The sequence below is a fragment of the Eurypyga helias genome, unplaced genomic scaffold (genome assembly GCF_000690775.1).
Source record: "Eurypyga helias isolate BGI_N326 unplaced genomic scaffold, ASM69077v1 scaffold15673, whole genome shotgun sequence".
Classification (NCBI taxonomy): domain Eukaryota; kingdom Metazoa; phylum Chordata; class Aves; order Eurypygiformes; family Eurypygidae; genus Eurypyga; species Eurypyga helias.
Genome location: NW_010240702.1, coordinates 126,546 through 152,235, shown reverse-complemented (window position 1 = coordinate 152,235; position 25,690 = coordinate 126,546). Strand labels below are relative to the sequence as shown.

Below are 25,690 nucleotides of genomic sequence, written 5' to 3'. Positions count from 1 at the left end.
TTTCCATGGTAGATGATGGTCTTAGTGTACCATCAGTGTGACTTGACAGGTTTTATTTTAGACATCAGGAAGAAAACATTTGAGAGACTGGAAAATGATGATGAGGTACATTCAAACTTGTTCCTGGGAAGCATCTTCTGAACATGGAAAATGCCCAAAAAATGTGAGGTTTGTAATGTCTGGGAAATAGTATACAGAAGCATCTACCACTTGCTGTCCGAAATAGTACTAAATGAAATTTGCGTGACAAAGCAAAGATGAAATAGGCATTGAAAGATCTTGAAAGTGAAGACACACAGTTTAAGCACTCTTCCGACCCCTATATAGTGTAATATACTAAGTACTTTCTGATGTGAATCTCCCTGCTGTCTATGTTTGATGTGCTTTAGGTTGCACCATAGTTTGCCTGCAGAGTACAGATCTTAACTTCCTTCTTAAAGAACTATAGAGAAAATAAATCCAATGGAAGCAGATGAAGAAAGGGGTTGATGAGTACTGTCTACCTAAGAGAATGACTCTGGAGAAACATACAGCTTCCCTGTTCTTTCTAGGATGTGAATTACGCATATTGAAAGTAATGTGTACAGTAGAAATAGGAGTTCAGAAGGTATAGCTTTTCTGTGACTACTTCTTATGAATCGTTGGTTATGAAGCCTATACACAGAAAACACTTAAGGGAAGCAAATGTTAAAAATATTTGGTAATCCTCCTTCTAATCCATTCATCTACTGATGTTGCTGCCATCTTACAAGTGACATCTGAGTTATCTGTGAGTATAGCTAAGGAGTTTTATAAAAGTCTTACCTTGAGACAGAATTTCTTTGGCCATTGAATCTTGTCTAATTTTTCCTTGTCTATGGATAAATAAGTTATCTTAAAACTGTGAATGGTATATAGTATGGTATTCCTGTTGTCAGTTATAATAGAATAACACCGTCATTTTACAGAGTTCTTCAAGATGAAGTGCTAAATCTTGTATTCTGGATATTCTCATTTCACTTCATGTGGAATTGTCCATCCTACTGAAGAATCTGAGGATCAAATTGATGGTCTGATTAAATGAAACCAAATGTTTTGTTACTTTGTGTCTCCATGTTAAGCACAGGTTTTTTAATATTTGCTTCCCTTAATCATTTTCTGTTCATAGGCTTCATAGCCAATTTATATTCATCTAGTTTATGCCTTAGTACTGTAGTATATTTATTTACTATTCCAGATTTACAGATTTTTTTTTTTCAGATTTACAGATTTAAGAAGTGATAGAAGGATATCCCTTTTACTGGCTATTTAATATATTTTCAGTGGTTAACAAGTTTTGATCATTTATTTCTGTGTATTTTGTTGTTGGTGAGGGGTGGGGTGAGAGGAATAGGTTTTGCATTATTTTTTCATTCTTTTATTTCCCTCTTAAACACAGCACTGTAGAAAGCAAGGCTAACAGGATGCTCCCTGAATTTATATCTCCATGGAAGGATGCTGCAGATTTAGGTGGAAAAACAGAAACTGCAATCCTTTTAAAAGAACTGGGCACTCTGAGGGCCAAAAATCAAAAGGTACAGTTAAGATATTTACATCACAGTATTTGCTCTTTTATGGTTGTCTTACAAAACATACATTTTAAAATGTTCCTAATTTAGTTTTGTTATTTATTTTAGTGCACAAATCAATAACTTTCTTGTCATTTTGGATTCTTAGTACCTGCTTAACAACTGCCTCCTTGGAATTAAAAAGTCTTTCATCATACCCTTTGACCTTTATAATCAGTCACATAGGTTCTTGCACCATGGATGAAAAACAAGGAGGGCCAAAATTGAGGCCAGGATTTCATGAACAGAACCTGGAGCTTGTGCTTCTGTACATGTGGTCCAGTTAAAGAATGTGCCCTGATACCCCCTCTTTGTTGAGGGGAAGAAAATTCCATCCTACTAGCACACTTAATTGCTTCTAGTGTTAGTAGTCGTTTCCTGTGCCTGAACAACAGAAAAGTCTATAGTCTTTCCATGAAGTGTCATTGAATGTTCAACGGCAAGCTCAGATATCTGTCCAAGAACAGCTTTAGTGAATTCCAGTTAAAAGAATGGCCTCAACCTGTGAAAGAATACCAATTTTCTATCTGGCAACGCATGTGAAAATTATGCATTTACACCACAGTCTCTTCAGGCTATGATGTCCATACTCTTGTTTGGAAATAGGGTATTGATGCAGTCACCACCTGCATGTAATTCTCAACTACCTTAGTGAGAGGCACCACAGCTGGTGATACCTGAAGAAAAGAATCACAAGTAAAAAAAAATGGCAGATACATTGCTGCTTGTCTCACAGCACAATATAGGGCTGATGATAGGTATTTTAAAATTTTGTCCTTTAAATAAATAAATATAATTGAACTTCTGTTGTATTTGCTTAGTGTTTGTATTTTGGGGTAAGAAACTATTTTTTAAAATTTTGTTGTGGTTAAAAGAAGTGGTTGACTATTTCAGCCAGGTGAGAATCTTACTGTCCATTTGTTCAATTCAGCTTCAGGGTAAGCTGTCTGAAAAGGACAAGGAGCTGAAGACAATAAAACTCGACTTAGAACTGCAAGAGAGAGCTACAGAAGCTAAGATTGCAGAAAAGATTGCAGGTACAGTAGGCAAGCATTTAACAGATGGCTGTATGGCTCATACAGTACCCGCGGTTGCTATATGACGTGGCCTAGTGAATGTTAGCTTTATTTGCTAAAGGAGGGAAGATTTCACTTTTATTTTTCTTTTTTTTTCTTTTTTATTTTTTTATGTGTGGCTATTTAGAGTTGCTTAGAAAATAGGTGGCTTTAACATCCTGGTACTGGTATTAGCAGGAGCTTTACCTGTATTCATACTGATTTGGGCATTAAATGCATTGTTAACACCATGTCAATCCAATCACAAAAAGGTTGTTTGTTTTGTTGGAAGGTCCTGAACAAACAAGGGGAAATAATGATTACCAGTGCCTCTACCTTTCAACCAGCAGTTCAAATACCACTTATTGTTTTAGCTTGTTCAAAGCAATAGTACCCCCTCCCTGTGTATGGAGATAGTCACACATTCACCTCAGCTAGAGACCTGCAGTTTTCTTGAAAAATGTGATCTTTTGGTAGTTATAATGAATTTTTGTCTGATGATTGTATGTCTACAGTGAGTGAAGTTTATTCACATTCCCCAAATGAAAGGTTTTTAAGTTTATAGTTGAAAGTGAATGTATGCTTATATTTGCTGTTAACTGTTCTGTGGGTAGACATACAGGAATGGAGAGTTTGTGTTCTATGATTTCAGAAACTGCTAAAGTAATGAAGGTGATTATTTTGTTTATTGAAAAGTGACTATATGTACAGTGTACCCAGTGGATGAAAAATACTCTGAGGTTTTTTCTTCAAGTGTTTCAAAGGAATTAATGGGAGTGCTTTTATAAATTCATTGTATTGTTTATTCATAAATGAAGTGTGAGCTAGTTAAATTGTGTCCTCATAGACCATGCACGCTTCATAGAGTATTAACAGTACTAATACCGGTCCCCAAAATATTGGTACTGAAGGGAGAAGTAACTGTCCTCAGGAAAATGGAGCAGAAAGTAAACTCTCCAGCTGAAAAAACAGATGGCTGACTTTCCACTTAATGTCAAACTCCTGAGAATACAATACTCTGTGTATATTATAGATGAGAATTCCTAGATCTTCTCTGCTGGAGGAAGGGATAGGCAAATCTAATTTACATATTAGGAAACAAATTTAAATGCAGGCATAATTCTTCTCTTATTTTATTCTAAATAAACTGCTTGGTTTTATTTTCAGAAGAAAAAAAAATCCTCACTGTGGTGTCATAGTTATATCCAGCAGCTAAAAGCCAATGCAAATTGATTGGTTTGATTCCCAGGTTTTGTGTTTGTCCCTGGATATTTGCACAGTGCTTTACCTCTGTACCTATAACAAATATTCTCTTTGGTATAGGTGCATTGCTCATTAAAACCTGGAAAGAAATGTGTGTCAAAAGGTGTGTCAAAAACATGTTTAATTTCGTTTTTATGGATACAATTAAAATATTTTTTAGTAAATGGGTTTTTACTACACTACTGTTTAAACTTTCTAATTCTGTCTTAAGCCTAATACTCTCTTCAAAACCGTATGGGATGAATATGGGTATAATAATTAACAATTATTCCATTTTAAAAGGAAAAGTAATCCAAATTTTAATGAGAGCTACAATATGTAATAAGGATGACCAACACTCTTTTTTTTTCCTCCTCTTACAAGCTCAGGAAGTATAAAATCCTTTAATTGCTGAGAGAGAGTGCAAAAGGCTCCTTAGTTCATAAACTGTTTGCAAAAAGGAAACATCCTTAATACTTCATGGGTTTTTTTGCTTCCTGTCTTACAGTTCTAAGAACGTTACTGAGTTTGGATAAATGTTTTGAAATCTGGAATGATGTGAACCAAACTGAATTTGTGGAAGTCCACGTGTCTCTCATGAAAGCCTTGGGGGAAGTTGTAGTAGGCAAGCAGAACCTGATAAGGAAGATGCAATGTGTTTAAGGAAAAACTTTTTCCCCTTGTGTTAAGTCCTTTGAAGAAAGGAGAACACATGCTATGATTTCATGTTGCTAGTTAATCTTTAATTGCTGCAGTGTATAACACATGGTAGAGTGAAGCCTGTAAATATGGGTGTTTGCATTTTTATTATTACTTAGTACTGACTTTATGATAAGAAAAGGACTGCACGAAATTGTATTGTACAAAACATCAGAAAGGAACACCATAAAAATGTTACCTACTTTGAGGAATATTACAATTCCATTTTAAAATGTAACCATCTAATTCATGGGGTTTTACCAAAACAAGTCTTTAGAAACACTTAACCCAAAGCTTGTTGCTTTATGATTTTTACTTTGTACAGAGGAAGAAGTGAAGAGAAAAAGTGTAAATTTGTGAAATGCTTCATGAGAGAATAAGAAAAAGTAGAGTTAAGGCAGAAGATATACATGATGGAAGACAATGTTTAATGTCAGTGTGCAGTAAATAATATATTTGCAGAAGATGTTTATTTTTAAATTTTACTGGTCTGGAAAATGGATTTTCCAGAACTTTCTTGGGTCTCTCTCTCTGTGTCATGTAGCTATGGCTAAGGAAATTTAGGGAATTTGCAGTTTTGGTTTTAGGTTTTTAAGCATTAGAGATTATTGTTACTGGTGGTCATAGCTGCCACAGGTTCCTGCTCTTTCTTCATTCTTCCTGTGTTGGATTTCCTCTTATTATAAGCCAGTGTCAGAAGGTACCATTAGTTTTGCTCCCCATGATGAAGAGAAGAACAACAGAGGTGGAGACAACATTGGTAAAATCAAACAAGAGCACATCATAAAAGAACTGAGAGTAGTATAATGTAAGGGAAAAAAGGGAACTCCACATGTGAACTGGGTATGAAGAATAAACAAATTTTGAAATGTGGGACTGCAGAATTTTTGTATGTTGAACAGAAAAGGGAATGGGTGAACTCTGTGAGAGGGGAAAGGGGGAAGGAGACACATCTGAGGACAGACTGGAAGATAAGGATGGAAGCATTACAAAGGAGTAAGTCTGCAAAAGAACTAGCAGAGAGAAAACATCTCACTTTGGATGGACATAGTAAGTGACTTCATTTTTTTACTAAGAGAGGAATTATACAGTGTGTATATAAGAACTTATAGAGGAAAGAGCTGGTTGAGTGTACATAGGAATTGTAGAGCATAGTGGTAGCCTCTCTAGACTGGAAAAAATACCAAAGCCCTAGTCTTCTCACAGTAATCCAACCATTACTGCAGCATAATATACCATGGTTGGCATCAGATCCTCGGCTTTTGGAATATTTTTGTTGCTATCACTGTACTCTGTATTGGGACCAAGAATAATTCTGAAGGAAAGTATAATTTAAAATATTTCTCCTTAAATCCTTCTGTAGGAAGGGCTATTCTGCATTTGGGTTTTTTTGCCAATATCTGATAGTAATCTTACCAAAATTTAATTCTTCTTAAAATCAGAGTCAGCTCCGTAGGAAGAAGTGGATTGAGTCCAGCCCTGCTAGATCTCTTAGGTGTTGCACACCACCTTTAGTGCCTGAAAACTGTATTAGCATTCTGCAGATGGTTTCTGAAAGAACAAGTTAATGATAGGAAATACAGTGTGGAAAAAGGGGAAAGCAGTACTTCTAATGTTGTTTATGTTACACAGCTTTCAGTCTTTTGGAAAGTACAGCAATATACCTACAATGAAGTCCCTTTTTTCACATCTGCTTTTAAAAAATTGTTGAGAATTAACATTTGTGGTATTTTGGAATTATTGAATATGATGTGGAAATGTTCATGAACATGATTTGAAGCTTCCTAAATTAAGTTGAAAGATAATTACTGAATACATATGCAATAGTTTTAATAGCAAAAGTGGAAAAAAAATATCCAAGTGGGTATTAGCTTAGAGTTAGTTTGATTTAATATCCCATAAAGTAAGAGGACATACCTAATCTTGCCAGTAATGAACTTTGGGTGGCAATAACTTCCAGCACAGAAGAAAAGTATTTTCCATTTCTTCAAAGCTCACTTCAGAGTCCTTTTTCAGATGTTATTTTTCTTTCTTGCATGTCATCCATTAAAGATTAGCTGTGGAAGGTTGGAGCATGGAGAGATTATGAATGACAGAACAACTCCTGCAGAATAATAATCAGTTTTTGGTATTTAATGCTGTTTGACTTTTGCAGACACATTTCTTATTAACCTTTGGTACAAACAGAAATCCAGGTTCCTGATATCTCATGGAGAAGATGAATTCAAGATCCTCTTCCAATTAAACTGAAATAAGGCCAATATTGGGCTTTAGCCAAAAGAACTCTATAGTTCCCAACCCTTGTGTTCATAAACCTAAATATGAATGATATTTTACAGTTTAAGTAGGTAATGCATATACTTCCCTAACTCAGTTTTCTGTGTATAATTCATTATTTGTATATATAGTCTATGTAGTTCTTAGGGACTTTTTCCTATTATGATTTTTCCTGTTATTATTTACTTCATTATGCAAAACTCTTTCCTGAATATGTTTCAAAATATTTCCTGGTATATTAGAGTTTTGAAAATAGCTGAAGGATTTGAATCCTTTGTATGGGAAGGTAGACAATCCATCTAAAGGATAGGAAAAAAAAAAACCACCAAGGTGGGGGTGTTGTGACTGAGAACATCTTGGCTTAATTTTTAACTGCTTGATTTGGAACAATGTGATTTTACCTTAAGATTTTCAGAATTGTTGACTGTCAAAAAGTTGTGTGCAGCTCTTTTGAAGTACAGTATACAAAGAGCTGACCGAGGTTAAATTTACTAAGCTATTTATGGGTGGGGCTTATATGTAAAAACAAGCCAGTATCTTCTGCGTCTTTTTATAAGTACTCGGTCCCCTCTCTTCCCCACTATGGTGCTAGATGAACATAAAGAATTGGGGATATACTCAGGAATAAAAAGGCCTGCCAATAACCTACTTCTTGGGGTATGACAAAAACTTTCTTTAACATGTCAAATTATAAATTGCAAACTTTAATGCAACGTTTATATTTTCTCCTCTAAAGTAAATATTCAGGCATCAGCAACTATTCACTGAAAATAATGTTTAACAGCATTATGGTTTGAGTTTTGGAGTCAGCTGTGTTTAGTGTATTGGAAGCAGAGGCTTAAGTATTGTACAGGGATTGGCTTTCACAAGAACTGCCTTGGGGTCTGTGTATAATACTCTCTCCTATTCTTTCTCACTTTATTTTTTTTTTTTAATTGAATTGGGATCTGAGTACACAAAGAAAACCCTATGCAGAGCTTGCCACTAAGCAACTTTGGCATTTTATTAAGAACACTCTGTTTATAGCGTTGGAAATGTAGGAGCAGGTGAATGCTATGCACTAAATACATACAACAAGCACAAAGCAATAAAGAAATCACTGTGTTCTATCAGTGTTTATTCAGATTGCTTTATCTATAAAGTCACACTTAGGTGTAAATGACTTGTAGTCTGTAATTCCCTGTATAGACCAGAGAAAACTCTTAAGTAGTTTTCCTATGATCTTCTTATTGCTATTTTGCTTTTATTTTTCATTTATAGTAAATGAATGGTGGTTTTCAAAAAAAGAGCTGGAAAGTTGTCTATTTCGTAACAGAACATTTCAGCACTATTTTTAAGTTGACAGTCAGCCCTGGAGCTCATGGTAGTTTGCCATTAACCTGAATGAGAACTGTGTAAGGGCCTTAGGCTTTGAACATTTCTAGGGATTATCTGCATTTTGTAACATGTACGCACAGAGACCAATTAATGACACGTTTTAAAGGCTTTCATATCAGTGCAGTAAATCTGTTGGGGTTTTTTGTATTATTATTTGGCTGTGGTAAGATTGACTCCTTATTTAAGAATTGTGAGCACAGTCACTAAATCTCTCAGAGAATTTTGATTTCTAAAATGACTGGCTAACAAATACCTACATTTTTGTATTTCTCTAAGGAGAGCAAGCATATATCCATATGGTTAAATAAAATTTAATAATAGTGGCCCAGGGTAGTTTCCAGGTCCTCTTGTAATTAGACAGAGACCCAGTAATGGTGGACAGGAATGGGAGGACTGATGAAAATGAAAAGTCATTGCACCTTTTTCCCAGCATACTTCCCTAATTCCTCGCATTCATGTAGCTGCTACTCAGAAATCCAAACTGAAAACACAACAAAAATGCTTAAAATTCTTTGGATAAACTTCTCTGTAGGATAAATTTCAGCTGACTTTTTTTTCATGGAAACAACTGAGCAGGATAAACAAGAAGCTCATTACAGGAATCTTGCATTCTAAGTATGATTTGGCCATGCAAGTTATATATTTCTACTTTTTCTTCAGAATAATATGCATCTCCAAAAGGCTGAAAATAGGAAATATTCTTTGCTTCATTTTTCTCATGAGTTCAACATTCACTCCTATGTTAGAGCTGTATACCTGCATGAAACAGAAGTCGAACCATGCACCAAAAACTTTTTTGAGTCATTAATTATTATTATTATTTCAGTCAATTCTTGAATATTTTAGATGCTCCGAGCCTTTTTTGTAAAACCATATAATCTCATTTGTATTACTTGTTACTGTCATGGTGGGTGTAATGAGTGAAATAACTCTGAATGCACCAGAACTGAATACCAAAGGGAATCCCAAGTCACTTACTGTCCAGCAATCGCTGATCTTGAATACTGAATCTTAAACTGCAAAACCCAGACCCTCTGCAACAATACATTGTTATTAACAGAAAAACTTTCTCACCATGTCTTTTTCTTGGAAATAACTGACCACTATAACAAGTGCTTGTTGCAAAAACAATTAGCAAAATTTCAATTAAACTATTTCTTGAGTCGCTTTTTCAGATAGTGCAAAGGCAAGAGCAGTATTTCATCACATCTGTTAATGTCAAACACCTTGCAAAGTCCAAAATATTGTTAGTATTTCTGTAAAATATCTTGAAAGCCAATTGTTAGTGTTTTATACAGTGTGTGTTTTATACAGTTATTTACTGTATCTTCTGAGATAGTGGTGTGCATAGTGATCTCATCTTTTTCTTATAAGGTCTGGCCCATATTCTGGATTTTACATTTTTTAATGAGTAATATGAAGCAATTTCTGCTGCCGTAGATGTTTTAAGTCCTAACAATTTCTTCTTTCTTGCCTCTCCTATTCAGTTTTTTTATTTACACAGATGACCTCTAGAAAATCAGCAAACAGACTTTTTTCCTGGGAACTGTGCTTCCCTCCCTTCCCTCAAAGTTCTGTTGTTTGGAAAATCATGAACCACTGTTTAAACTAGAATGATTTCCAACACACTTCCTCACTACTGCTGTATTTTAAAGGCAATTTAAAAAGTGTAGAAGATAGGTTTGCCAAAAGAATCAGGTTCAACTAAGAAAATATGTACACTGCTTTGACTCAGTAAACTCATACTCGGTATGGTTCATCTTCTTCATATTTACTTTTGCCCATATTAGAAAACAATTAGCTTACTAAACAAATTTGAGTATTTGGGAAGAAAAAATCTACTTTGAGTCTCTCTCATTTGACTAAGAATTACATGATATTTGATAAGCTTGTTTAAAAATGGACATATCTAAATATTATTGTAAACACCCATTGATTTGTTTTACCTGCAATATAAGTATTTTACTTAGTTGGCTTACATAGTAGCTAATAATATTTGTTAATGTAATTTAACTGCTGTGAACCTTTACTGAACAAATATTGAAATTTATACAAGTCAAAGAAAGAGAATCTCTAATGACTTTTGTAAAAGCTTCCATTTAATAGTTAAGGAGAAAAGTTTATATGACATACCAGATGCAATTAACAGTAGATTTTACATTTAATAAAAAGAAAGAAGCATATGTATTTGCTTTATTCATTCCATCATAATTTGCATTAGAGCTGTGGGTGTTTAATGAGCAAATTCCAGCTAAAATGCTATATTGATTTTCTAAGTGAACTTTGTAATAGCTATCTACCTTACAAAAGCTCTCTGTTTACAATTGTTTTCTTTACTAAAAAGTAAAAATGTTTTAGAATTGATGAGCTTAGCATAATGATTCTTTTAAAATAAAGAGCTCTTTTACAGTATGCAGGGGCTTTAGTTACAAGGAGAAAGATGTTATTAAATTCTTCCAAAGCAAATAAAGTTTATTCAACTAAATAGTAATGTCCTATTTGTATATATTACAATGTTTTGGAAAAACATTGGAAAATAATACTTTTTTTAAATTTAGCACTATAGGATTTAAATATTTTAACTCTTGAATGTCATAATATGTATATGAATTGGCAAATGACACAGTTAATTTTAACTTAATACTTGACTATTCATACTTAACTTTTCATGTGTCATTTTCTTGCTTGAAACATGAGTTCTATAAGAATTTGTGTTTCTTGTTGGTCAGGCCTCAAGGTAAACAGGATAGGGTTGGTTGGTGCACCATTGGAAGGCCTCCAAGAAAAACCTCATGGTGTCAACCAAAGCAGTTGGTGACTAAGTAGCTCGTTCACGTTTTTCTTTGGATCAGGCATCAAGTCAGTGTGCCAGTATGGGGTAGTATTTTGCTGGATATTCCATAACTTGAATGGGATATAGGAGCCTGACTGATTACTCTTAATTAATTTTTTCCCTGCCATCTTTAAGAAGCATAGGGATGATAATCTGGATATAATTTACTCTTCTTAATATGGAGTATTTTTATGTCACTCCCATAGAGTTGTCAGTGGACAGCTTACACTTCACATACTTTCCTAAATATGACACAAAATGTTTTGGTTTGCTGCTTCATCTCAACCCAAATGTGTATGTATTTCAATAGCTTATTTGAAGAATCCTGTGATCCTTAGTGTTCCAGACTTTGACTTGCGACTCATCCATAGCTCATTCTGAATGGCAAATGTTGTTCTTAACAACATCGCACTTTGGACTACCTGCAATTGTATAACTGTTACAGTATTCCATATAGTATTAAAAAAAAGGAATTTGTAAAATATTAGAGTCAGAAATGTGTAGGCATTGCATAGCAGAAATATCTAACCTAAATTTATCAGGAATTTTGGCTGTTAAAAGAATAGGGTGAGTTAGCCTTCTGTACACCACTAAAATAAGTTAGATGAGGACTTTAAGTATTTTTTTTTAAACTAGTAGCCAGTAAATGCCATGTAGCTAAGTGTTTTTTCTCTCTTATTTTCTTTTTTTTTTAACTTAGATTACCTTGCAAGCATCTTACATGTTTTTCTATGCTCTCCCTAAACTATTTTAATATAAAAAAAAAACAACTTGCAATATTACTTCTCAGAAATAGAAGCAAAAGCCAAATACTTGTTCTTAATATGGAACTACTGGGTTTTTTTTAATGTAGTTGTTGGATCTGGTCATTGGTATATTTACTCCAATGCCTTAATTTAATGGAAGGATAATAAAATAACAAGAGTTGGTCAATTTAAGCCATTTTTCCATAGCCAAAAGACAGGTTTTTTTATAAAGGACCTTTGTGTGGGGGAAGGGTTCACTGCTCAAGGCAATTAGCTCTGGGCTGCTGTCAGGGTTGGTAAGATTTGAGATAAACAGGATGTTTAAGTAACTTTAAAAAAACTCTTTTTCTGAATATTTTCACACTGTTATGTATATATTACTTTGCCTTAAGGACAAATAAGCAGTAATCTGGCTTTAAAAAGCCTGTATAGTCATTATTACCACTGGTTATTGTTACGCAGAGAGGGAATTAGATATGCCCAAAACACAGCCCCTCTAAGTGTACTTAGTTGCTCAAGATCCATTGTAGCAGTCAGCAAATTGTGGTTTTCCATGCTGAGATAGGGATAAAGTCTCACAGAAGAAGGGATGTGCTCAAAGAGACCAGAAAGAAGTTAAATAATATGGGAACTAATTAACCCCAAAACAGTAATAAGTGACAAATCTTCAGTTATTTTAGACAGCTTTCTATTCATTCCAGCAATTGTTTTCATTATGAAAATTGCAGAATGTTTCCACTTGAGCTTTATGGAAAGGGTTCTCTTGTGCAGTGTCACTGCTGGATAAACTGCCACTGTTGACTGGTAAAACTACAGTAGACAAATATATTAAGGCACAGATAGGTAATAATTATCATACAAAATTAAACTGCTTGTGTATTCCAGACCCAACCAGGACGTAGCAGTTGAATTGTGGTTTACCCAGGCAGTCATTGCTGAGACACTAATTTCCCTGCCATCACAGATCTCGGCAACCTAAGTGGAAGTCTGGTGAGCTGGAGTGCACAACTCACCTCAGGCAACTTGTTCTTGCTGAGCCACCTACGTGTGCAGATATCAGACTCGTCCTTTGCAAGTGCTGCAATCATATGCCTGACCACAAATCCATATGCATGCAGTTTTGCAGCTGCCTTACTCATGCCTCTGTTTTTCTATTCTATGTCAAGCAAAGCTTTCTTTTTGCAGGGAAAATATATCTTAAGGGAAAAAAAAAAAAAGGCACTATTCTTGTGAAACAAGTAAATACTCAAATAGAAGAGAAATAAATCAGTGTTTGTTAATTTTTTGTATATTTCAAGATTTGTGCTTCTAATGCTGATTGATTTTCCCCCCCCCCCCCCCCCCCCCGTTTGTGGGGATGCAACTTGTTACAGCTCTGAGTTGATCACTGGGCTTGCAGATTTTCTGCAGATTTTTGTGAGAGGACAGTCTGCACTTCCAGAAGTAACATTTAGACTTTCCCTGTCTCTTTTTGTCCAGTCTGCTGTTATCGTGCAGTCTTTTGCTAGACCTGCAAAAAACGCTTCCTTGCTCTTCGGGAACACTCTTCTCCCCATTTCAAGACAAGAGGATTGCTTTCCTACATTGAACATCTTCCTAATTCATTGCTCTGGACTCTTTTCTGTTCATCTTCTCACTCATCTTATATCCCTGGTTATCTAAGCTGCTTGTGAACTGTATGGAAACTTAACACTTTTTTATTTCAGTTGGTTGAGGAGTTTGGGGTTTTTTTTTGATACTGATATAGTGTATTTTATGCCAGCAATATTATTGCTGCCAAAATACACTACTATGCTCCTGTTGTTCCATTCTGTGAAGAACCATAAAGTGTTTTATGTTACATCATACGATGAAGTTTTTGTATAATAATGCACAAAGATTAAGTAAGAATCAACTAACATATAAGGCAACAAAGCTGATGTCAGTTGAAGTAAGAATGGAGGGATAAAAACGCTAAGCTAAACTGAAGAGGGAATAAGCCTTTCTTGGAGATGTTAATGACTTGAGTGGTTCAGAGAGGAGCAGACAGTTCTGAAGGGTGTAAGGAAGCCCAGCAGAAATGGTTTATTACAGAATGTTTTTGAGAAATAAATGCCAAAATTTAAAAAAAACTGCAGTATGGTGTTGGGAGACTGTGGCTAAGCATCAACTTGGCAGACTAGAAGGGGAGCATGGAGAATTCTGGAACCTGGAGACCCCAGCTGATTCTTTTGGAGTTGACTATCAGAAAGGATACAGCCCTCTATCTTGGAGTACAGTGGCCTTACTACGGAATCATCAAAGTCCCTAGACATTTTGACTGCAGAGTTTTGTGATGACTGTGAGGATAGATTTGCAGTATTGCAGAGGGAAATGATGAAAGTATGAATAAAGATTTTAGCGGAGGCAGGGTCGAGGTAAGAATTCTGGCAGTGTGCCAGAGATGGTGTTAGACATATTGACAGGGGAGAGGCAGGAAGAAAATGTAAGCTAGGGATGAGGAATGACTTGAAGGTGTTAGTTTGCTCCCAAGGATAGACAGTAAATCTTAGTTTATTGGCACCTAATGCTCCAAGGTCCATGTATGCCGTAACAGATAATATAACAGTATATTACACAATAAAGTAAAGGCTTGGCAGAGAAGGAGAGATGCCAGCTGTGCCACTTCTGTGATACCAGAGACAGACTATGAAAATATTAGAATTTTTAATATTTAATATCAGTGTTCCACCCTGATAGGAAGCAGTGTGATGGTAGAAGTAGTTTTAATGGATCATTATTTTTAACTCTCTGTCCTAGAAGAAACCTACTAGTACCTCATGATTCTGAGCTTTAAAAATTACCTTTCCATTAAGCAAGTATTCAGAATACAAAGAAAATAACTTCCTTCCCCTGTTTGATTATACAGGAGTGATTTTGAAAACACATATCTTTATTTCATTCCTTAAAGTATTCAGTTTAGCAATGAACAGCAATTTACTGTTATGTCTGAAGAGTAATACAGACCTTATCCAGAGTAATCCAAGGTCGGTGGAGAAATGTTGATTTTAGGAGATGCTGGCAAAGGCCCATGTAAGTGCATCTAATAGTGTCTTTCCCTGTCAAACTTGTTTGTTAAACACACTGGTTACTTTTGCAGCTCTGGTGGAAGAAGTTTATTCTGCTCAACGGGAACGTGATGAGGCTGTCATGGCAAGGCTTAGGTTAGCCAATGAAGAGAGAGATGAAGCATATCTGCGAGTCCAGCGTTTAGAAGAGTCTCTCAAAGAGTAAGTATACATTTCCTGCTCTGTGCAAAAAGGTGGTTGTGTCAGTCTGTGGCTGTCATAAGCTGCTCGGCAGTGGTTATATAGGAAAACTTAACACAAACTTCTCTGATGAAATACCAAGCTAGTGCTAGTCTTAATGTGCTATTGGTTAATTTGTTAGCCACCCTATACAACAATGTTTTTCTCTGGAGACTGAGAGCAAGGTGAATAATTTTTGTCACAAAAATTAAAAATATAATTAAAAGGTTTGGTATTGATTTATTCAGGGATAAATAAGAAAAATGTGACATTTTCTAGGGATCTTTTGACATGGAGTACCAGAATGTCAGTCAGAACTTGTAATGTATAGGAAATCAATCAAGCCTTTAAGCCCACTGGACACTTTTTCCTTCAGCAAAATTTCTACTAATGGTGTGAGTGAAGTAAAAATATATGTTTTTTTCTTATCTTTAGTGTAGGAGAAGTTTGTAAGGCAATTATCTTCATGGAATTTTATATATGCCATTTTAACACAACGGAAATAGGCAGTCTCATGTTAAACAAAACTGTGAAGTCAGGAGAGGAAGATCAAGAACAGTTTATCTTCTCACTGTAGGACATAGGCAGCTTTGAAAATACAACTTGCCTCTCCTTGTAATCCTTCTCCATCCGAGTTGTGATCATCTTGGTTACTGTCTATGGTAGTCCCCCAGAGTCTAGAGGGAGTGACAAATTTCTGCTGTTTTTCCACCAAGAGAAATACAAAGTAAGCATGGAAGTAGATAGAACAAGGTAGGAGACTGAATAGGTGCAGTTGTTAGTTAATTCAGTGGCAAGCCATTACATTTTAATCTTTCCTCTTTATTGCAGAAACCCAGTCTTCTTTTGGGTATTTTTCTAGGTAAGGCCAGAGAATGTTATCTAAATAAATTTCAATAATCTGCACATAGTTTGTGCACCATTACTCTGTGGAATTTACAAGTTGCTAGAGTTTGTCACAGCCTGTAAGTATGACTCAACAGCAAGATTAGGAGATTCCATTCCCACAAGAACTTTCCTCTTTATTGCAGAAACCCAGTCTTCTTTTGGGTATTTTTCTAGGTAAGGCCAGAGAATGTTATCTAAATAAATTTCAATAATCTGCACATAGTTTGTGCACCATTACTCTGTGGAATTTACAAGTTGCTAGAGTTTGTCACAGCCTGTAAGTATGACTCAACAGCAAGATTAGGAGATTCCATTCCCACAAGAATCAGTGCACAATTTGTTAGAGTAAATGTCTCTCCAGAGCCCATTATAGGCATACGTGCCTCTTAAATCTTGCTTTGAGCAGCAATCTATGAGGAAATTACAAATGTACTTTAAATTCCAATACAAGGCATCATAACTGTGAGCGACTCCAGTCTTTCCAAATTCTTCTGTCACTCTTCTAGTGTTCCAAGAGTAAAAAAAGCAAAAAAGTTTTGTATGGCCTCAAACGAAACTGTGTATAAGATGTTAGCATTAACTCAAGATCTTTGGGGTTAAAGCACTCAAGTCCTGTACCAAATTAATTAGGCTGGTCAACAGACATAGTCAGTGACTTTTGGGTTTCTGGAGGAAATCACAGGTTATTCTGTGAGAGGCTTATTGCTGCTATTTCTAGACACACATGTGGCAAGTCTTGACACACATGAATCTGTCAGAATACTGTCACTAGTTTTCACTTCAACCCCTTCTGTCTGCTTCACTCATGTACTGGAAGACCAGCCCAATTCTAAGCAGAAGGATGAGAAAAGAGAAGACACTCCATTTCTTGGAGAACATGCATACTACATTCCCCAAAATAATGATATTGCAGAAGGCACTGGATACACTGGTAATAACAAAAAGGGTACTAGTACAAGGAGGGGGTCAGTAACTCCCTTGGCTGATAGCTTGGAGCTAAGATATAGTTATACCTTATTGCTATCATGTAGAGAATAACAACTGTTGTGGCTGTCATCCACCCTGGTGCTCTTCCTGATACCAGGCCTTAGAAAGGCCTGGTATTCTGATGCCATTCACAGTCTCAGAATTGGCATAGGAGATTTCCCTGTGGAGGCAGGTAAAAATTGCAATGGACTAAGCTGCTACTGCTGGTTCAGTACCTGATATACATTCCTCTCTGCCTAAACAGTGAGCCATTGTCTGTAGCCAGTATCTCTTCCTGCATATTCTGCAAGAGTGCAGGTCAGGCTTCTGTGTGACATTTGCCGTCATGACAGCCAACACCAGGAAACAAGACTGGGGACAAAACTAATTTAAAAGAACTGTCCTTGCCAGACTTCATGTGTATTGTAAGATCATAGTTCCAGTATTTTCCAGGGTCTCCTGTTTTGCATTACAGAAACTGTGGCAATGGCAGCCTGTTGGGAAGAGTCATACCCAAGTCTTTCATATCCCGGGTGCTATGTGTCCTGTCACTGAGGGCATCCTGGGCATGAACAAAATCCTTAGGCAGGTCCCAAGCAGGCTTATGCCTCCTGCAGGGCACAAAGATGATGCTGAAAGGTTCTGAAAAATGCTACATGCTTTTATTTTCATTTATAGTTTTAGTGTCGGTCATCAGAGCAGTAAAAAAAAAAAAAAAATAAAAATCCTGATAGACAAAACCCACAAAGATGGAGAGCCCAGAAGCTTAGTTTGTTCCCACTGCAAAGTTTGTTAACTATCCATACAGCAAGCACTTTATGGTAATGAATTACTCGTCATTAATTGCTGTACATAATCCCCTGAGAGGGAGAAAAACTCATTCTTTATGTCCAAGTAATCATCATGTTCCCTTCATCTGATGTCTTAGTATCTGCCTCTTCCCTTACCTTGCTACCCATCCAGCCAAACTGCAGGTTTGATAGGAATATCTTAGTACATATCAGACAATGTAAGAAAAGAAACTTCAAAGATGTTTTGCTTCATTCCAACAATTTATATTCAGTATTAGCTCAGCTCACAGTAACTGTCCATTTGTGCATGTGCTAGGTTCACCCTGGCTGGAGGCCAGGTGCCCACCAAAGTCTCTCTATCACACTCCTCAGCTGCACAGGGGAGAGGAAATACAATAAAACCCTCGTGGGTTGCCGTAGGACAATTCACCAATTGCTGTCACAGGCAAAATAGACTCAAATTGGGGAAAAAAATTAAATTAATTTATTACCAATCAATTCAGAGTAGGATAATGAGAAATAAAAACTAAACCTTACAACACCTTTCCCCCACTCCTCCCTTCTTCACAGGCTTTATTTAATTTTACAGATTCTTGGAACTTTTCCAACTACCACCCTTAATATTTTCTTCCTGATGTGATGCTGGTTATTCAAAAGGTCAAGTTCTCTGTCTCAGACATGGAGCACATGGAAGTTTGGGGTTTTTTTAAGAACATCAGCTACTTGTGCTACACTCATCAAGTTTTAGAGCACAGGTCACTCCTTCCATCTGCTTTGGACTTATTCCAATCAGAGATCTTTATAAGAGGGTAATATTGAACAGCCTGGCAACCTTTATTAAACGTTTTAATGCTTTTTTTAAATTAGCAGCTGGAGCAGTTCTGTTGTCATTCTTTAACTGTAACAACCAAAATTCTTTCAGTCCTGTTGGCCCTAGGGGTTATGTTAGCAGAATGTGTGTAGAAATGGGGCAAAGAGGAATGCTTGGTTACTGCTGTTTAAAATGATGAGAGCGCTGAGGGTCACTTATTGCCTGTGCACAACACAGGGAGAGGCAGTAGGGCAAATACACAGCACCGGATGCTGCTTTTTAAAAAACAGTCACCTAAGGAGGTGTATGTACACCTACAGACAGATGCCTTGTGACAGTAGTATGCCAAAGGGCTGTGCTTCTACTATAGGTTCCTGTTCTTTATCTACCCCCATTTCTCCCTCACGTGTCTTGCTTATCCAGCCTGCTGGTCAGCTGGGTGATTTTGTTGACCCACACATTTAGCAGGGTAGAAGTCCTCTGGAGAAGCTGGGTCAGTCCTGCCAATTTGCTTTGACAAATACTGTTCCTTTCATTGTGAATACAAACTAGCTGGAGATCCATTTTTAAGTCCCACATGAGGTGGTACTTAGAGCAATGTGAAAACCTAAAGCAGGAACTCTGCAAGGTGCCAAATCAAGGAGCCTGTTCTGAGAATCTGGACTTATTTTATGATTTGTGTTACATTATGAGTACAAGTCAAACCCAGCAAAGGTTACCTTTTACTTTGTTTTGTTTAGTTCTGGTGCTGACTGTGTATGTTGGAGTAGTTATTGCTTGTGAACTCCATATATATATACCAACTGTTGTACACTGAATTATTTCCTTTTTATTTAGAGAATTAATTTCTGTACTACTTGATTTACTATGCTTTATGTACTGTTACCTGGTAAAACTAATGCTTTCATGTAAAAGGTGCTAGTGTGCTGTCAAGTGCTCTAGGATGTTTGCTAGCTAAAATCTCAGCTTCAGTGCAGCACCTGTCACAGCACTGTTGAAGAAGTGTGTGTTGCTCTTTAGTAGATGCATAATGGTACTTTATCTGCCTTTTAAAATATTATATGCTAGTGAGAGAACTACTTTTAGTAGAAGTCACCCTTAAGTAAGTACCAATGGAGTGGTAAGATAAGTTTTAATAGACTCATTTTTCCAGAAGAGAGTTCTCTTCCGTTTTAAAATACATAAAAAAGTTTTAAATAATATGCTGCCCATATAACTAACCTTAGGTAAAATAAAATGCATACTATCCCATTTATTAGATTTTTGTGCTATCACTCACTGCTTTTGCACAGCCAGTGTTCAATGCTGTATGACTAAATTCCTCGTGTCGTCTTTGTATTTGACAGGTCAATATGTGTTCTGTTGAAATAGAAAGGAGAAAAGTGCAGGGGTGTTGTTCCAGAATTAAATAAGGGCCTTGCAAAGAATTGGTTTAGCTTGTTATTTTATGCAAGATATCAAATCAAAACGTTTTTAAGGAAACTTCAACTAGGTTTTTTTCCTCATTTCAGAGGAGAGACATAGAAAAAGAATTACTTTAAAATGGGGGAAAAAAAATTCTCCACAGAAGTCCAGTCCTGTTTCATTTGGGGTGCAGTAAAAACAACAAAAATACAACATCAGGTAAAAGTTGTAAGCCCAGAAATAAATAAAATAAGGGCATCAGTCATTTCTATCGCTGGGGAACTTTCTTCATCTAAGCACATATGAACAATTGATCCTTGTAGTCATATATAGCAGTAAACATTAATAACTTAACAGTCTGAAGTCAGTGCTGAAGATATGGAGCATTATTGAAAGATGGAGTCGAGCAGGTGGCACTTTAATATGTTCAGTGTCATGGTTGACTCTAAAGACTAGTAGAATGAAATTACTTGAGGTTCTAAAGATTTAAAAAGCGAACTCATTTTGCTGCGCTAAGGAAATGCTACTGATCAGGCTTTCTGTGTCCCTTTTTTCTAGGCTAGAAAATATTAACCCTGAAGAAAATGACATGGTAAGCCATTCTCTGAGGAGATTTCTTGATGTCAGTCTTATATCTTAGAGGCTTAAGTTCAATTGAGTGGGTTTCAGGAACTAAGATGTGGGAAAAAGATGAATTGACACACTAATAATGTACATCTTTGCTGCAATATGAAAATTCAATAACTTCACTCAGTCAATTTACAATTCACATGTGCCTATTAATTAAAACCCTATATTAAATAAAATATATTAAAACTTCATGTCTGACTAACATATAATGCTGTTGGTAGACATTACAGGAATTACTGAACAGAATAAACAATGCAGACACAGGGATAGATATACTGAAGAATGGAGCTATAATTCTGAATCAAATACACAGGACCAAAGAATGTAAAAAGAAAATAATAGCTGAGGAAATGAATGCAGTAATAGAACAACGGGATGCTGCTTTGTCTCAAGTAAGTCTACAACTATATCATCAGTCAATACCAAATTTCTCTTTCTCTTTTTCTTTTTTCTCTTTTTTTTTTCTTTACTTTAAGGGAAGAAAATTATTTCATTTGCTTTTCTCTGTTGAAAATCTCAAAAGGGAGTCCTTGTAATGAATAGCTGATTAACGATCAACTGCTTCTTCATGGTCGTAGTGCCCACTGAAACTGCATCAGTGCATTTCATGAGAAAAGTTATTTTTCTATTGTTTACACCTCATCACTAGCTGTCTCCTTTTTTAAAACAAAATAGTTTTCAGTGTATTGACCAACCTAACAGCTATTAAGGGCTTAGTTTTGCAGTATGCTGTATTGTTATAATGCATTGGATGACAGTTAACTGTGACTCAAGGATTTGTGACGGGTTGTATGTGGCAGAAATATGCATTAAAGGAAGATAACGGCACCATATACAACAATGCAGGCAATTCTTCCTTTTGTTGCTTTACATTCAGGAGATAGAAATCAGCATGTGGTCCTTGACTTTCAAAGTCTTACACTTCAGCTACATGACTTGAAAGAACCTGAGGTCTTTTTTCTGCTCAGATCACTCATTCGCTGCAATTTCCAGTTTTAACAGATCAATACTGTTTTGATTTTCTTCACCATGAAGCGAGTCTCCTTGCTTTTCCCATCTCATGGAAGAGTTTTTCTGTTGTTGTTTTTTTTCCTCACAATTTTCTTTCCTGGATTTTAACATTCAGTTCAATAGGAACTGGCTGTAGGAAGGAGCAGTCCAAGTAGAGGATATATCTCCTGTGAAAACACAATATTGTAGACTGGATGAAACTCCTTATGTATTCATCCCAGTCAAGAAATTTCATCTGACTCTTCCAATATTGAAAATTTAGATTTTTAATGTGAGTTACCAAAGTTAGACTACATCTAACTAATTTCTATTAGCTTTAATGTCAGATTTGTGATCTTGAGTGGTACTGATGATGTTGGTTGAATTTATGTTGAATTAGGTAGTCTCCTGGTAAAAGAGTCCCTTCTACACACCCTGCAATTTTCACAATTTTTCAATCATTCTTTTTGCATTCTCTCCTATTCTAACCTTGAAAGCCACATCTGCCTGTTGCTTAAAAGATTTTGTGTGTCTATCCAGTATACACTGCAGAGTGTTAATGGTGGAATATGTTAATGGTGAAACTTTGTTTTTTCAGTTTACTTTCTTTTGCTTTTATAATAATGATGAGCAACATAGCTACTGGGAAACATCAAACAGTCCTGCTAAAAGTTGATGTTCTTTCTTCTTTGCTCAGGGCATTTGAAAAGTGAGAAGTTATTAAGAGAAAAGCTTCCAGCAAAAGAGAAGGCTCTTTTGATATTTTTATTTTTGTTTTGTCAGTTTTTGCTGCTTTTTTTAAAGTGGACTTTCAGGCGTACTTGAACAATAGGACTTTTATGAATGTCAGAAGAATGTTGTTGTAGGGCATTTTAATATACATTTTAATTGAATTGATCTTTAAGCTGCCTGATTAAGGAATAATCTTTTCCAAGTAGTCAGCTTGGAAATTAATAAAGATAATTGTTTTATATAGTAATGGTTCAAGTGCCACAACTAGCAAAGCCATCCTTAGGCCTCTCAGCAAAAAGCACAGGTAAAAAGCACTGGTAATGTTAAGTAGATAGCGCAGCTGAAAAAATAAATTAATAAAATATTAAATACCTGCCAAATGAAAATGTAAATATTTTGTATTAAGTTCTACTGCTGTTATTAAATCGTTTGCAATTTATAACACCATTGTTTTAAATTAATTTTTATTGATAGAACTCTATTGATTATGTATTGTGTTTTCACATATGTGATGTTTTATGGCTGTAACTCTTGAATCTAGAAAATAGGTCCTTGGAATTGAAGCTCCCATTTCAACCTGCATTTCTCACTTGATGATTCCTTGGGAATTCCTACCGTACTTGAATTATTAGTAGTCTTTTGTTAACATTGCAATAGCAGTAGTTATTACAGTGCTAACAGCAAGAACAATAGGAGAGGGATTCCTACATTAGACCACAAAGGGACTAGATATAATTCAGGGGATGTATATGCTTAGCATAACAAATGCAAATTATTGGAAGTTAGATCTGAGGTCGCCTCAGGCATTCATAACATCTGCAAGTTAAAATCTTTTTCTTTTTGGTGGAGGTGACATCAAATATGATGGGGGATTGATGAGATCAGGCTGAGACAAAGCAGAAATAGAGTAAACCATTAGCATGCTGTGGCTACCGTCTGGAAAAGGCATTTTTAAAGGTCAGAGGTCACTGGGCAGTGGAAGCTAAATGCTTCATGACACATTGTGTGAACACCGTGTTGCTCTGTTCCTGCTTGCTGTTGTGTGGTGCTGGAGACAGCAGTGTCATTTCAGTGACCACCATAACCTGTTCCATATGACAGAGACCCGCCTATACAATAATAAGGGTTTGGACTGACTGTGTTTAATGAAGCTGCATCTGTTATCCTTCTTTATGGTTTTCTTCACAAAAGCCTGGCATTTGACAATTGAGGACAGTGAATATAAGTAGCATCTACCTTTTTGGGTTTTACTTGTAGGATTTCTGATTTTTCTCAGTAAGAAACAGTAACACAAAAGCCTTCACAACTTGAACACATTGCTTTTATTTCAAGTAAGAAATAGGTTACATTCCTAGAGAATGGACATTCTATAAACTGTGCATTTCCTATGACCACGTAAATACAGATTACTTTCAACTAGTCTTTGAAATGTAGTTTTGCAATACTTTTCCTGGTAGTTATATTATTAAGTTGCATTTAGCTGGACCGCTATTGCAGCCTACTGGACAGTGGTTAGCTAGCTGTAGTTCTTCTGTGTGAATTAGAAGAATCCCTGCATATTATTTTGAGATTTCAAACGTGAGTGTTACTTCTTACTAGGCAGCAGATAGAGGCACTTCTATCACTGTATTGAGCTGTGCATGTGTCTGTAATCTTAGATCATTCGCTAGATTGCTGAGCAAATATGCAAACTACTTTTTCTATGTGTGAAAACAAATAAAATGGTATAAACTCAAATATTTGATACTACTTTTAGTATGTATTTTCAAGTGAATAAAAACCAAATAACTAAAGCGTGGCTAAACATTGACATCCATCTTCTCCTTTACCAACACCCTTAAAAAAACAAACTCAACTGTTTGGTTGTATTTGCTAAGATATGTTTGTTAGTGAACAGATATTTTGTTATACTGGGGAGCTTGAGTCTGTTTTATGACTGATCCTCTGAAAGGAAAATGGAGAAAGATGCTGACTGTCATGAGAAATAAAAAATCAGTTTATCTGTACTGTTTGGGTTTGTCTTAACCCATTCAAGGAAAAGAAAAAATAATTTGTCCAGTTGGTTCTACTGCTTTTCTTCAAAGATCTTTCTTGATTGAGTAATCCAATTAGTGACAGACATTTAATAAAGTTTACATATGGCATCGTCACACTGTGATCTTCATAAAATACTTTGAAGAAGTGGTTTCCAGCAGGAGGCAATACAGTGCAATGTCTCAAACTAGCAACCACCTACTAACCACATCACACCTTAGGGACAGGAATGTTAATATGATTACAAGGTTGGCAGCTGACGCTGAGGACTTCAGGAAGTCAGTACAATGACTTTTCTTCTGGGTTTAGAGAAGAAAGGGGACCTTTTGGTTGGTACAGCTTGAAGGAAGTGTTGTGTTGGGTTTTTTTAAAGCTAAATAAGAGATGGCTCAGGAGTTCGTTTTTTCATATGTTTTCAGTCCTAACTTTATTCTGGTTTGTTGGGTTTTTTTGGGAACAGTCAATTCTATACAGAGTTTTAAATATTAAAGGTGTAGAATTTGTTGTTAAGGAAAAACAGTGGTTTCATGGCTGGAAAAGTATCATCTGTAATACACTGATCTTGAAGCAATACCACAACTGGCAAGCAAACCTGGTTTTACAGCTTTGAATAGTTTGATCACATCCTGCTGTGCAGGAACATGCTTATGACTGTTCATGTAAAAAAATTGGCATGCACCCAGTTGCTCATCTGAAACAAGTTTAAGTACCTTTCTCCATTCTGAGGCACTGTTTGGCAGCAGGCAGCACTTCGTCGTCACTGAAAACAAAGATGAGAAGCACTACGCTTGACTGCCCATCATTATCAGTTTCGACTCATGACTAATAACTGATAAATGTCTGTACTTACAACAAGCCAGCTTCTTGCTAACTTTTTTTTTTTACATTCCACTCAAGCAATTTCCCGTCTTTTACACCAAATGCCGTGTAGAGCTCTGTGTTATCTGTGATTCACAGGGCATTAAGGCATTCTTAGTGCACATGAGTGAACAGGTCTTATTGAAGTAAGAAACCCAAGAGCTGTATGTAGCGTAAAAACAACGAAATTATATGTAAATGAAAACATTATTTACAGCTCTTGGCCCCTTAATTGGGGAATACTTAGTTAACAGGTTACAATGCCTCATGACTCTCCCATCTTAGGATAGACGTGATCCCTTTGCAACCCAAGTTGCAGTTTGGGATGTTATTTTTAGTAATTTGAATAAGCAGTTCAATTTTAAACTCTGTGTTTTTCTACGCTTTGACACTTCCTGGTTAAGGATACCAATCGAGTTCTTGGCTGGCAGGAGCACATTTGACAGAGTCCTCCTGGTTGCTCTCCCAGGATGCTGCCCCTACTACTACCTTTTCTGTTTTGCCA

At 36.1% G+C, this 25,690-nt stretch overlaps 1 protein-coding gene across 1 annotated transcript in view; it reads left to right on the top strand.

The window, feature by feature from the left end:
* Window positions 1-25,690, top strand: part of MIPOL1 (mirror-image polydactyly 1) — a 181,853-nt gene that overhangs the window by 45,148 nt on the left and 111,015 nt on the right. The window contains exons 5-9 of the mRNA XM_010148527.1: window positions 1,418-1,553; window positions 2,518-2,623; window positions 14,934-15,063; window positions 20,500-20,533; window positions 20,793-20,963. Coding sequence (XP_010146829.1) covers window positions 1,418-1,553; window positions 2,518-2,623; window positions 14,934-15,063; window positions 20,500-20,533; window positions 20,793-20,963 — 577 coding nt within the window. The remainder of the gene's footprint in view (window positions 1-1,417; window positions 1,554-2,517; window positions 2,624-14,933; window positions 15,064-20,499; window positions 20,534-20,792; window positions 20,964-25,690) is intronic.